Source organism: Pipistrellus hanaki (assembly GCF_964339955.1).
Source record: "Pipistrellus hanaki genome assembly, chromosome: 3".
Classification (NCBI taxonomy): Eukaryota; Metazoa; Chordata; class Mammalia; order Chiroptera; family Vespertilionidae; genus Pipistrellus; species Pipistrellus hanaki.
Window position 1 is genome coordinate 90,179,095 of NC_140505.1, and position 15,106 is coordinate 90,194,200.

Here is a 15,106-nt window from a genome sequence, read left to right on the forward strand (position 1 = left end):
TTAAATACCAAATATACAAATACCAAGTATACATGAAGTTCTAGGCGCCGGAGGAACTATACAAATACATGATTCCAGTCGTTTGTGCAAGAAGCCTTCAGGACATTTGTGCAACATTTTCATAAATTCTTTAATGCAGGTAAAAAGTGCTGAAAATAAAATATTGTAAAGAATTTGAGAGAAAGAGAAGTGACTTTTGATCTGAACTTTTAAGGATAGTTATGACTAAAAACATGGAGGATAGTATTTTCAGATTGAAAATATAGTGTAAACAAAGGCATAGAGGCCAGACAGTATTATGGAAACTGCTTTGAATAATGGATGTCAAATGAAAAACATAAACATAGACTATTCCAGAAATTTGTTAATTACATGAAAGGAAGGGCTTAGAAAATAAACATTGATCACTTCCTGAGTTGTTAGAAGCAGCAGCAGCCCAGTTGAGGAAAAGCAACTTTTCAATTCTCATATCCTTCCTCATCACAAAATTACCACAGCTCCAAATGTTGCACGTCCTAAGCTAGGGGTGTCGAACTCAATCAGAGAAGGGGCCAAAATCTAAAATCCAGCCTAAATCGCGGGCCGAATGGTTTACTGAACAGTCATAAACTGACAATGTCATAAACTGACAGCGGAGTGCAGTGATGACAGCGCGGTGCGGGCCACATTGCAAGGCCTGGCTGGCTGGATTTGGCCCGCGGGCCACATTGCAAGCCTGGTGGGCTGGATTTGGCCCGCGGGCCTTGTGTTTGACACATGTGTCCTAAGCAGTAAGAAATAGCCAGGACATTAAGATTTATCTTCGATTACCTCTGTTCTTTTTAATTGGAAATAGAAAGCTTTACTAGAAGCCTTATCCTCCAGCAGACCTCCAGTAGACTTCATTAGCCAGAAGTTGGTGACATGACCACCCATACCTGCAAGGAGGACTGGGAAAGTACTTGGCAAAGCAGATTTAGACCAATCATGATTCATTGTCTAGTCCTGTACACACTGTCACTATGTAAGATTAGAGCCATAATAGTAAGGAAGAAGGAGGCATTATTTGCTGGGTAGGTGGCTAACAGTGTCTACCATAATGCTATAATAGGAGTATGTACAAAGGACTATAGCTGCATTTGTTCATTGAGATTAATCAATTCTAGACTATGTGTCAGGCACTAGAAATAGTAAGATTAGCTTTTAAGTAGCCCACTACCTGGTGGGCAAGGTCTGCAGTTACATTATGTGATGAGTAAATGTAGGAATCCCTTTCATGTCCCACGTGGAAAGGGTTCCAGTTCAGGGTTCAGGTTCTGGAGAAGGGCCACACACAAATGAAAAAAGACTTAAAGAAATTCAATTTGACGATATGGTTGTGGGGGGGGGCGGTAGGGGCGGTGGGGCAGGGAGCAGGCAGTAGTCCAACTCTAGTGGGAGAACTACTCCTGCCATCCCTTTTATTGAGGCTTTGGGAAAACATCTTAGGCAAGATAAACAAAAATGTACATGTAGCCCTTAGGCAGGAAATAACAGAAACTTTCACGGGACAAACAAGGTGGAGGCTGCTAACAATATCTCAACTAAAGGGTGAGTGGTTAGAACAGTTAAGGTTGTTGACCAGCCTTCCTGGCTTCCTGTCAACATCTCTCTTTTAGTGAAACTGATTTGTTTCCGACATCTCCCCCGTTTTCTTTCCTTAAAAAATTTTGCATATGCAGACTAGAAATAAACAAAAAATGAGACAAGCAACAATGGCTATGCTGAGAATCAAATGAAATCAGTCTGCAGTAAGTTTCTTTCTGGGCCAACAGTTTTTTAATCCCAGATTCAATGTCCAACAGCTTTTTGAGTACATGTCAGCAATGGTATCTGGATGGTGAACAAATGGTGGCTATGCAGGTCCGACCTCTGGTTTGGTCCTGGGCAACCTGCAGCGACACACAGCTGCTGTCTGCTAGCATGGCAAGGCGTTGTCAGCGTCTTCCATGTCTGGACTGTTTCTCCTCTTGTCTTCATGGCTGAAGTATTCCTGTCAATTCCACTCTGTTGCAGGAATCCACATGGTCTTGGAGTTGTTTTCTGAAAAGATACAAACATATTCTCTACCAAAAGTTAATAATGCAATCTTTTCTATAATTTTTACGTGGGATCCTTTTTATTTTTTGCCCAAACGATTTTCCTTTGGCTTATTCTGACATCATGTGTGGTTTTCGTCCTGCTGTTAGCATTACAAATGAAAATTAGTTTTTAAAGGAAAAAAATTTTCTGGATATGTTTCCTTACATAATATTTTCCCACTCCCCCCCCCCCCACCCTTTTTTTTTAATTTAATTATTAGGAGGCTTTTGGAAAATTTTTATAATGCAGTTTTCAAATTTTTATTTTTTTGCACAAAAATATGACTGTTTTTAGGTTCATTACATGTTACGCAATTTTACCATGAAATGAACTACCAATAGAAAAAATTTAGTTAATACTTTAGAAACAGCTTTTTGTACAATGAAATTTTCTTGAATATTTACTTATTTCAATTAGCCAATTTAAATTAATCTGAAAACTTGACTATTTTACTGTAAAATTTAATACTCTAACAATAATTTTAGTTTACCTGGTAAATATTAATGCAAAGGATTATTTGCATCCTTGAGAAGGCTCTAAGCATTCCTAGTATTAGACTGGATTTAGATATAGGTAGAGAAGGTGAGATAATAAGGGAACAGCAGCTGCCTGTGCTACTGGATCCTCTGCAGGGAAGTAAAGTCTAACTTCAGCCTAGGTAGGTCAATTCCTGGTGTCGTATTTTAACACCAGGAATTCAGCGACTCCCCTGGGCCACCAAAATGCATGGTGGGTATAATAAACTCACCGGAAGAGGGCAACTGAAATAGCAGTGTTTAACAATTTGCCTGCCATAAGCCTCTATAGACCAACTTTAAAATCATTTTTTGTGAGAATTTTCAACTGAAAATATTCAAGAATTCCCGAATTGTAATATATCTATTTTTATAATATTCATTGCAAGTTGATTTTTTAAATTCAAAATATCATGGCATGTGGGGATAGTTTCCATTTTGCACACGTGGCAGTTAACTGGTTAAGCCAAAATAAGAAACCCACTTTGTATTACTACTAGAGGCCTAGTGCACAAAATATGTACACTAATTGGGGGGTGTCCCTTAGCCCAGTCTGCACCCACTCCAATCTGGGACCTCTCAGGGGACATTATTCTCACAATCCCAGAGTGCTGGCTCACAACCACTCGCCTTCCTGCCTGATTGTCCCTAACCACTTTTGCCAGCCAGCCCAATGATCAACCCCTAACCACTTTTGCCTGCCAGCTTGATCGACACCTCACTGCCTTCCCCTGCTGGCCCAGTTGCCCCCAACTGCCCTCCCCTGCTAGCCTGGTCACCTCCAACTGCCCTCCCCTGCTGGCCCAATCACCCCCAGCTGCCTTCAACTATTGGCCTGGTTGCCCCTAACTGCCCTCCTCTGCTGGCCATCTTGTGACCACATAAGAGTGGCCATCTTGTTCAAGGGCATGATGTTCAATGTGCATATTACCTCTTTATTCTATAGGATTTTGTAATCCAAGTTAATTTTTCTCACTTTTATGTAATTTGACAGGTTGCTTTTAAATATTGCCAGAAATATGGAAGTGACAAAATACGGGTGATAACTCTGGTGAAGAATCGTGGGAAAGGTGGAGCTATTAAAATGGTAATACATAGTTTCAACATTTTTATCTAAAATATAAAGATATTTTCACCTTGGCCAGTGTTTTTCAGTGATTAGAGCGTCAGCCCAATTCCCATTCAAGGGCATAAGTTGCAGGTTCGATCCTCAGCCCTGGTTGAGGCATTGCTGGAGGCAGCCAATTGATGTGTCTCTTTCACATTGATGTGTGTATGTGTGTGTCTGTCTCTCTCTTTGTACCTCTCCCCCTTTCTCCTAACCTCTCTTCCATTCTCTCTAAAAATCATTGGAGTTAGAGAGTGTCACATCTGGCTTGCAAGTGGGAAATTCTGTGTCGCACACGACTAACGAGTGAGTTAAAAATGGGTGATGTTGAAAAGGGCAAGAAGATTTTTGTTCACAAGTGTGCCACAGTGTCATACTGTGGAAAAGGGAGGCAAACACAAGCCTGGGCGAAAAATAGGTCAGGCCCCTGGATTTTCTTACACAGAAAGAAAGAAGAAAGGTCTCACTTGGGGAGAGGCTACACTGATATAGTATTTGGAGAATCACAAGAAGTACATCCCTGGAATAAAAATGATTTTTGCTGACATTAAGAAGTATGCAGAAAGGGCAGACTTGATAACTTATCTGAAAAAAGCTACTAATGAGTAATAGTTGGCCACTGCCTTATTTATTACAAATATCTCATGATTTTTTTTTAAATGTGTATCAAATTTAAATTGATCTCATACACCAAAATTCAGATCATGAATGGGTAATAGAGTATTTCTTTTAGGCAGTCGTGATTTATATAAGATTGGCTTGTGGTTAAATGAATATGGTCAACTTTTTAAGCTTTGATGGTAATTTTAGTTCAGCAAGTGCTATCACTGCCGTCTTCTAAAAATAGGATTGGATTTGATCCATAATGTTTAACTTTTCACATAGGTGGTGATTGCCATCTCAAAATCTATAGGAGATTGGCTAATATTTAGATTTACATAATTGGTTGTATTAATATGTTTAAATTCTGAGGAATTCCCTTCACTGTCTCTTAGACCTGCAAGACTTGCCTATATTTCAAGCTGTGTTCATTAGTCTATTAAAAGGCAAGAGCTGCAGATAAACTGGTAGTGACTATTTTATCTTTTTAATCCCAACTCTGCCAATTTAATAAAATTCCTTGTATCTAAACTATTGCCTTTTACTGAAGGAAAGACATTTTAGTGTGGTTTATGTAGAATATCAAATAAAGAGTATTTATCACTTCTAAAAAAAGATCAGTGGAAAAAAATATCCTTGGCTGAAGATTTAAAAAACATATAAAATATAAAGATATTTTGAATAACTTCTTTTGCAGACTGTAGTACATGTGAATTCTACAGCTAGCTATTTGAATACCAGGGTTTCAAATTAGTGGGAAATTATTCTTAGTAATAACTTTATATATATAGGTATATTTGATCAAATCTGAAAATATTTGATATCTATAACATACTGGGTGGTTCAGAAATATATGTTTATCTTAATCAAAGTTTAAAATTTTACCATTTTTCTATCTGTCTTTGTTAGAATCACTGGATAATAAGATTATTTGTTTGTTTGTTGTTGGTTTATTTTGCAGTTTACAAAGTGCTCTTGTGTATTAAATTTTACCTATATGAAGGCACTGTGTTAAGCAGGGTGCCATGAACTAAGGCCATTCTTATATAGTCTATCCTGATTAAATTGATAGTGTAACAGAAAGGGTGATTGTACTTATGAGAGAAAAACAAATGAAGTGCTATAGAAATTCCAAGAAAGAAGAGATTACTTTCACCTGAAGCATATCAGCTAGGAATCAAGATTTAGTAACAAAAAAGCCAAAAGTCATTTATGAGAAAAAAGTTTCTTTTTTTTTTTTTTTTTTTAATATATTTTATTGATTTTCTTACAGAGAGGAAGGGAGAGAGACAGAGAGCTAGAAACGTCGATGAGAGAGAAACATCGACCAGCTGCCTCTTGCACACCCCCTACTGGGGATGTGCCCGCAACCAATGTACATGCCCTTGGCCGGAATCGAACCCGGGACCCCTCAGTCCGCAGACCGACACTCTACCACTGAGCCAAACCGGTTTCGGCGAGAAAAAAGTTTCAAACAATAATGGCCTAAATGACTTGGAGTTTTATTTACTTAGCACTTCCCCAACCCTTCATAAAAACAGTCTATATATATATATATATATATATATATATATATATATATATATATATAGACAGTCCAAGGCTTGTTCAACAACTCCACAGTATCATCAGAAATCTAGCTCCTATCTTTTCACACCCTTTTCTTAATATACACAAGATGATTCTTGGAGCACTATTAATTACATCCACATTCTAGATAGGAAGAAGGACAAAGGGCAGAAGATGCTTTCCAACTGGTTTTCTCCCTTTTAAGGAGCAGTCCCAGATGCTACACCCAATAACCTAACTTAAATTTCATTAGCCAGAACATTATCACAGGGCCACCTCTGTTTCCAAGGAAGACTAAAAAATGTTTTTACTGATATATTCATTCTTCACTAAATCAAGGTTCCATTAGTAATGAAGAAGGAAAGAAAAGATGTTGGGGTAAATGAACAACAGTCTCAGGCACATGAGAAAAATAGTAGACTTCACAAAGAAGATGTTGGCTGATAATAGAACTATAAAGATTCTGTGAGGTGCCAATGGCTGCCTAGGAGGCAGAGCTTTTGATGCTGACTGGCATAGAAACCAACCAATCAGGACCAAATTGGCCAGAAGGATGGGCAGTTGGGGGTGAATGGGCCAGCAGGGGAGCAGTTAGGTGTTAAATCAAACTGGCAGGGGAGCGGTTAGGGGGTGGTCAGGCTGGCAAGCAGAAGCAGTAAGAGGCAGTCAGGCAGTTGAGCAGTTAGGAGCCCCAGGTTGTGAGAGGGATGTCTGACTGCCTGTTATGGGTCTAAACCAGCAGTCAAACATGCATTAGTACAACCCTTTAAGATGGTGGAATCAGTGTTATGGTTTAGGGCATGTTTTCCTGGCATGATATGGGCCCTTTAATTCAAGAGGTTCCAGATTGGTGAGATTGCAGGCTGGGCTAAGGGACACTCCCCCATCCCCACTCCCGATGCATAAATTTTGTGCACTGGGCTTCTAGTATACCTGGTGCACGAAATTCATACACTGTATGTTGAGTGAAGTTGGAGCCATATTAAATTTGAGGTACCAAGTAGTGGTAGTCACAAACATTAGGTGATAGTCGAAGCCATTAAATTGGCAAGGAAGAGGGAATAAAGAAGGGTCAGGAACTAAGCCTTGGGAAATGAGACACATAAGGCAGAAGAAAAATCAGTAGTCTGAAAGTATTGGAAGTGACTGAATGGCAATGAAGGCCATCAATAGCAGAAGGAAGAGTAGCAAGCATTAAAGAACCCCCATTTACAAAATTGATGAGGCAGCATTAACATGTTAGAGAGGCAAGGACAGTTTTCCATTAATGACCTCCAGTTCACCTTTATCATGTATCATTGAAATAATCCTTTATTATTTGTTTTTCCACATTAAACTTATAGCTACAGATTTTGTACCTTGTAATATTTTTTTCTAAAATTTCATATATGTTATTTAGGTGTTAAATATAACATTTTCGTTTCTTTTTTTACCCATATGCTAATGAATATGATAAACATTACACACACTAATTAGTGGATCTAATCCATAGAATAAATGATCAAATAAATTTCTATCCACATTTGTGTATATTTTATCTGCAGTTATGCTTTTGAGTGTTATCAAAGCTGTATTTTACTTTATCAAGTAAAATATATTTGTACTTAAGAAAAAATTAATTCACTGAAGTGCACCATGAAATTAGAAGTTGATGTATATATGTGTGTGTGTGTATAAATATGTGTGTATGTATATATATACACACATATATATATACCAACTATACATACATGTATATGTATATACCTGAATGTATACAGTTGTGTATATACATATGTATATGTATATATCTGTATAGATACATGTGTATATATACAGTTGTATACATATGTATATGTACAGTTGTATATCTACAGTTGTGTATATACATGTGTATGTATATATCTGAATATATAGTTGGTGTCTATACATATATACATATTTATAGTTCATTTCTGTGCCATATTTTGCACAAATGACCAATTTAAAATTGCATAATTTTGCTAATTGTCATCTGCCTAATATAACAATATACACTGAGTGGCCAGATTACTCTGACCTCCTGTTGTTTGTAAGCAAATTAGCCGTACACTGCATCGTATGGGATATGGAAGCTGAAGGCCTGTTCGAACACCTTTGCTGTCTGCAATTACCAAGATAAAATGTCTCCAATTCGCACAGGAACACAAGGATTGGGAAAAAATCATGTGGTCTGATGAATCACGTTTCCATTTGCATCATGCAGATGGAAGAGTGAGGATTTCGTGGAAACAGCATGAAAGCATGCATCCCACATGCATGAGTACAACACTTTAAGATGGAAGGGGCAGTGTTATGGTTTAGGGCATGTTTTCCTGGCATAATTTGGGCCCTTTAATTCGTGTGGAAAAACATCTGAATAGCACAACATACCTAAGTATCATTGCTGATCAAGTTCATCCTATCATGTTGATGGCATATCCTAATGGAGATGGCTTCTTCCAATAAGACAATGCACCATGCCACAGTGCTCATATTGTACAGGAGTGGTTTCAAGAACATGAGGGAGACTTTACCTTGCTTAGGTGACCCCCACAATTACCAGATCTCAATCCAATTGAGCATTTGTGGGATTAAGTTAAAAGAGCCATCAGGTAGCCACAACCATCAAATCTCACAGCACTGGATGGTGCTATTCATCAGGCATCGTGTCAGATTCCTTGCATCACCTTTCAGCATCTCATGGAGTCAGTGCCAAGAAGAATCACCGTGGTATTGAAGGCAAAAGGTGGCCCAGCAGAAGTGCTGATTGGGTGGTCATAATAATCTGGCCACTCAGTTTATATGGGTATAACCACATTTTCTAAAATTTAGTGAAATTCTGTATTTCTTTGTTCAATAATTTATTTAAAAGACAAGCCGCAACTTGGGCATGTGCCCTGATGGGGAATTGAACTGTGACTTCCTGGTTCATAGGTAGATGTTCAACCACTGAGCCATGCCAGCTAGGCAATAAATATGTTCTTGATATGCTGTGCTAAGTGCCATGATATATAAACAATGCATACATGTTATATATGATGACATTTCACATTCTTTGATTTATTTAAAAGTATTTTCTTAGCTTCTAAGGTATTAGTTGTATGGCCTCACAAAGTTTATTTTATTTTATTATTATTATTTTTTTAATATATATTGTATTGATTTTTTATAGCGAGGAAGAGGAGAGTGATAGAGAGTTAGAAACTCTACGAGAGAGAGACATCGATCAGCTGCCTCTTGCACACCCCCTACTGGGGATGTGCCCGCAACCAAGGTACATGCCCTTGACCGGAATCGAACCCGGGACCTATCCCAGGCTGACACTCTACCCACTGAGCCAAACTGATTTCGGCAAGCAAAACCCTCACAAAGTTTTTAAAACTATAAAATAGACATTACATACATGTAGGAAGAGCCAATCAATCTAATTTGTTTTAAGTGAACTTTGGCCGCCTCCTATCATTACATACTGGTATTTTACCCTTAGATATTTTAAGTAAAGCTGAACAGACAGGTATCTAATTTAATTTAGCCTTAATTTTAAGCAACTTTGTTTTAATTGAAATTTTTTAATACAGGGTGTATTCAGTTCTCGAGGAGAAAAGATCCTTATGGCAGATGCTGATGGAGCCACAAAGTTTCCAGATGTTGAGAAATTAGAAAAGGGACTTCGTGATCTACAGCCTTGGCCTGTGAGTATAAAAATCTGTATAAAACCCTAATATGCAAATAGACCAAAAGACTGAACAACTGGCTGCTATGACATGCACTGGCCACAAGAGGGGTGTGCATAGAACATGATGGGTGCCCACAGCAGGCAGTGGAGCACGGAACATGGCGGGTATCAGCTGCAGCAGAATGGTAGAGCAGGCGAGCAGGGGCACCAGACCAAGGCAGGGTGCCGGTCGCTGTCACTGGGGCAAGCCTCTGGTGCTTACTGAAAATTGTTTGTTTCTGTGCACCGTGGTCCCGCTGGGACCAGTGTCAGCCCTGCTCACACCTGCTGCGAGCTCCCAGCACCAATCCCAATCACTCAGTGCCATTAGTGGGTGCAAGTGGTGGCTGCCAGCCTCGATCGCCCCTCAGGGTTTCTCCACCACCCCCTGCACCTGAGGTGCAATCGGGGACTGCATTCGCTGCTTGCACCAACTGTCTGCACTGGCTCCACTTTCACCCTTGCTTGCACCCACTGCTGGCACCAGCCCCAATCACTCCACATTGTCAGCATTTGCGAGCAGGGCCAGTGCTGTCAGTGGGAGTGGCAGTGGCGGGAGCAGGGCTGCTAGCAGACAGGTGTAGGGGTCACAGCGTGAGGGGTTGGACAGGGGCATGGATGATGGGCTGAAACTTGCCTCTGTGCCCACCACAGCCTTGCAGCCCACAAATAGACCAAACAGTGGAATGGCCAGTTGTTATGATGCATAGTGACCACCAAGGGGCAAACGTTCAATGCAGGAGCTGCCCCTGGTGGTCAGTGCGCTCCCACATAGGGAGTGCCAGTCAACCCAAAGCCAAGCTCAGAGGCTAGTTAGCTCAGTGACGGTGGTGGGAGCCTTTCCTGCCTCTGTAGCAGCACTAAGGATGTCCGACTGATAGCTTAGGCTTGATTCCTGTGGGGAGCTGTAGTCATCCCCTGAGGGCTCCTGGACTGCAGGGGAGAAACCCTCTTCCCCCGAGTGCACAAATTGTGTGCTCCAAGCCTCTAGTATAGTTTAAAATTTAAACTTTGTATTCAATCAAGGATAAATGGGATTTAAAGTAAAATAAATATGAAGGTTACCTGTAGGTTAAAAAACTAGGAGGTATTTTGGGTGTAAAGTTCTTCTGTACAGTCCCATAGAAGAGCTAATTGTTTTGTTATAAACATTTACTGATGTTCTGAGTTTTAGTTGACAATTACTTGTTTAATATTTTGGCCATCTCTTGATTTTTAATTGCTTAACTTATAAATTGCTTAATTTTAATTGCTTAACTTATTTAATATGTACATATTAAATTAAAAGCATGGACTGAGACTTCCAGCTAAAGATATGAAATGAATCTTGTTTGTGATAAAGCAAACACAAGTAGCAACTAATCAAAAAAGATTATGTGCCAATAAAAGGATCTAAGATGACTACAGAGTAAGTGGAAGCTATACTTACCTCTTAGGACCAAACTGGAATTACAATTAAATTATAGAACCATCATCTTAGGTGACTGAAGAAAGCAATATAGTCAAGGTTTTGCAGAGGAAAACATATCGAGACTGTTCCAAACAGGTTACCCAGGGCGAGTCAAAAGCAGTGTCTGGCATTGGCTTGCACCAGAGTTCATTCTAAGATGCCCAAAACCAGTATGCCCAGTGGTCGGCTATAGAAAAAAAAATCAGGATCCAATAAGCTTTACAAGAAGCATATCTAAAGGACAATCTTGGCAGGCACAAAACTCTGGTTAGGTGAATTCCAGTTCTGTGGTCAACACCTGCACAGCAGCTCACACACTGCGGTTGGGGTTGAGACTCACAGTCAGCCAGACTGAGAGACAATCTCACGCATGAATGGACAAATAGCAATCAAGACTCAGTTATAAGGAGGGCCTACATAACCCACACATTGGACATTCATGAAGAGCCCAGCCCAGGTGATCATGAAAACTGGACCACTGGATCCACAGAATACCACCCCATAAACTCTGGGAAACATGGCAGGTCTAATACTAGAAACAAGCACCAAAACTGATGAGACAAAAAAATATATCTCAAATGAGAGAACAGGAGAAATCTCAAAAAAAGCTAAATGAAATGCAGGCAAACAATTTATCAGATATAGAATTTGAAGTAATTGTTATAAGAATGAGAAAGGATATAGAAATCATAAAAAGAACCAGTCAGAAGTGAAGAATAAATGGAATAAATAAACAGTTGGTTAGATAAAGCAGAGGAGCGAGATTCGATGTCAGTATAAAAGAATACCCAATCGTAGCAGCAAAGTAATTTTAAATAATGAGGATAGCTTAAGGGACCTTTGAGACAACATGAAGTGTGACAACATCCACATCTTAGGGGTACAAGAAGAGAAAAAGAGAGAGAGAAAAAGTGAGAAAGTAATTGAGACCTATTTGAAGAGAGAGAGAAAGTGAGACTGTGATTGAGACCTATTTGAAGAAATAATGACTGAAAATTTTCGTAACAGGTGAACTAAAAAGACTTACAAGTTCAGGAGGCAGAAAGAGTCCCAAACAAGATGGACCAAAGAAACCAGCACCAAACACATCATAATAAATATTAAAGACAGAGAATCTTAAAAGCTGTATGAGAAAGAGTGTTAGTTATGTACTGAGCTCCTATTTTAATTGTCAGCTGATTTTTCAACAGAAACATTTCATTACCCAAGGGATTGGCATGAAATATTCAAGTGATGAAAAGCAAGGACCTATAACCAATACAACTCTATCTGGCAAGGCTAACATTGAATTTGAAGGACAGCCAAAACTGGTTTGGCTCAGTGGATAGAGCTTCGGCCTATGGACTGAAGGGTCCCAGTTCGATTCCGGTCAAGGGCATGTACCTTGGTTGCAGTCATGTCCCCAGTAGGGGGTGTGCAAGAGGCAGCTGATTGATGTTTTTCTCTCATTGATGTTTCTAACTCTCTATCCCTCTCTCTTGCTCTCTTTGAAAAATCAATAAAAATATATTAAAAAAGAAAGAAAGAAAGAAATTGAAGGACATATAAAGAAGTTCCTCAACAACAAAAAGCTAAAGGAGTCTCTTACCACCAAACCAGTATTACTTGAAATATTAAAGGGCCTGTTTTAGGAAGTAGTGAGGGAAAAGGAGAGAATAGTTAAAAGAATAAAATGGCAATAAATACATACCTATTCATAATCGATTTAAATTTAAATGGTTTAAATGCTCCAATCAAAAGACATAAGGTAGCAGAATGGATAAGAAAACAAGACACATATATGCTTTCTATAGGAGACACACCTCAGAACAAAAGGGATGGAAAAGAATACTTTGTTCAAATGGAAATTTTAAGTAAGGGGTAGAAGTAAATTTATCTGACAGACTTCAAAACAGTATAGTAAAAGACAAAGAAGTATAGTACAAAATGATAAAAGGAGCAGTGCAACAAGAGGATATAACCCCTGTAACATTTATGCACCTAATGTAAGAGCATCTAAGAATGTAAAGCAAATCTTGATTGAAAGGGAGATAGAAAGTAATACAGTCATAGTAGGGGAATTTAACTCCCAATTGACATCAGTAGATAGATCTTCCAGATAAAAAATTGATAAGGAAACTGCAACCTTAAATGACATAATAGACCAAATGCATTTAATTTTTATCTTCAGAGCATTTCACCCCAAAGCTGCAGTAAGTGCACATGGAATATTTTTTAGTGTAGACTATGTTGTAATACAAAACCTATCTCAATAAATTAAAGAAAATTGAAATCATATCAAGCATCATCTCTGACCATTATGGTCTGAAACTAGAAATCTATCACAAGAAAAAAATTGAAAAACACACAAAGACACAGAGGCTAAATGGCATATTATTAAACAGTGAATGGTTCAACAATGAAAGAAATCAAAAGATACCTTAAAACAAATGTAAATGAGAACACAAGTCAAAAATCTATGGAAAACAGTGAAGGCAGTTCTAAGAAGGGAATTCATAGCATTGCAATCCTATCTAAAGAAACAATCTAATTTTACACTTAAAAGAACTTGAAAAAGAAAAAGAACAAACAAAGACAAGAGTAAGTAGAAGGGGGTAAAAATAAAAATTAGAGCAGAAATAAACAAAATGGAGTCTTTTAAAAAAAGGTACAAAGATAATGAAACCAAGAGCTGTTTCTTTGAAAAGATAAACAAGATTGGCAAACCTTCTACCAGACTTATCAAGAAAGAAAGAGAAGGGACCCAAGTAAATAAAATCGAGATGAAAGCGAATTAACAACTGACAACAAATAAATTAAAAAAAAAAAAACTATAAGAAAATTTTACAAACTACTGTATATCTACAATTTGGACACTGGACACAAACAGATAAATTCCTATAAACATACAATCTTCCAAAACTGAATTAGTAAAAAAAAAGACATATTACAATTAATAAAATTAAAAGAGTAATCAAAAAACTTCCACTAAACAAAATTCCTGGATTGGATGATTTCACAGGTTAATTTTACTAACAATTCACAGAAGAACTAACACTGGTCCTCCTAAAAGTATTCCAAAACTTCAAGAGGAGAGAAAACTCCCACACATGTTGCAAGACCAGCATTATTCTAATTTCAAAACCAAATAAACACACTACAAAGAAAATTATAGGTCAGTATTGCTGATAAACATAGATGCTAAAATTCTCAACAAAGTATTATCGAACTTTATCTAGCAATACTTTAAAAAGATCATATACCATGATCAAGTAGGACTTATCCCAGGAATACAAAGTTACTAAATATTTATAAATCAATAAATGTGATCCACCACATAAACTGAATTAATGATAAAACCACATGATCCTATCAATAGATACAGAAAAAGCAGTTGATAAAATCCAACACACATTTATGATAAAAACTCTCAGCAAAGTAGGAATAAAGGGACCATACCTCTAGCTAAGTAAGGCCATATATCACAAATATACAGTCAACATTATAATTATTGCACAAAAACTACAAATGCTTACCTTGAAATGAGCAATAAGACGGATGTATTTTTTCATCACTCTTATTCAACATAGTACTAGAAGTCATAGCTATAGCAATCAAACAAGAAATCAGGCATGGAAATTTGAAAGGAGGAAATAAAACTTATTACTTGAAATTGACTTGGTAGTGTACATAAAGAACCCTAAAGATTCCACTAGATAACTACTAGAACTGATAAATGAATTCATTAAAGTAACAGGATACGAAATATCCAGAAATCTTTACATTTTTATATACAAATAATGGACTATCAAAAAGGGAAAGTAAGAAAACAATCCCATTCACAATGGCTGTAAAAAGAATAAAATACCTAGGAATGTATTTAACCAAGAATGTAAAAGGCCTGTACTTGGAAAATTATAAGTCACTAAAGAAATTGAAGGAGACTCAAGTAAGTGGACGCATATTCTGTATTCATATATATAAATAATTAACAATTAAAATGTCAGTAATACACAAAGCAATTTTTAGATTTAGTACAATTACTATGAATATACCAATGGTGTGTTTCA

At 37.8% G+C, this 15,106-nt stretch overlaps 1 protein-coding gene and 1 pseudogene across 3 annotated transcripts in view; both read left to right on the forward strand.

Moving 5' to 3' along the window:
* The window catches only part of ALG5 (ALG5 dolichyl-phosphate beta-glucosyltransferase), an 86,817-nt gene that overhangs the window by 11,123 nt on the left and 60,588 nt on the right, over nucleotides 1-15,106 (forward strand). For both annotated transcript variants that reach the window (XM_084879574.1, XM_084879575.1), the window contains exons 5-6: nucleotides 3,610-3,702; nucleotides 9,471-9,584. In XM_084879574.1, the coding sequence (XP_084735700.1) occupies nucleotides 3,610-3,702; nucleotides 9,471-9,584 (207 nt within the window). The remainder of the gene's footprint in view (nucleotides 1-3,609; nucleotides 3,703-9,470; nucleotides 9,585-15,106) is intronic.
* Nucleotides 4,041-4,336, forward strand: LOC311620682 (cytochrome c-like; annotated as a pseudogene). Its single transcript has one exon. The product of its transcript is annotated as a cytochrome c-like (transcript).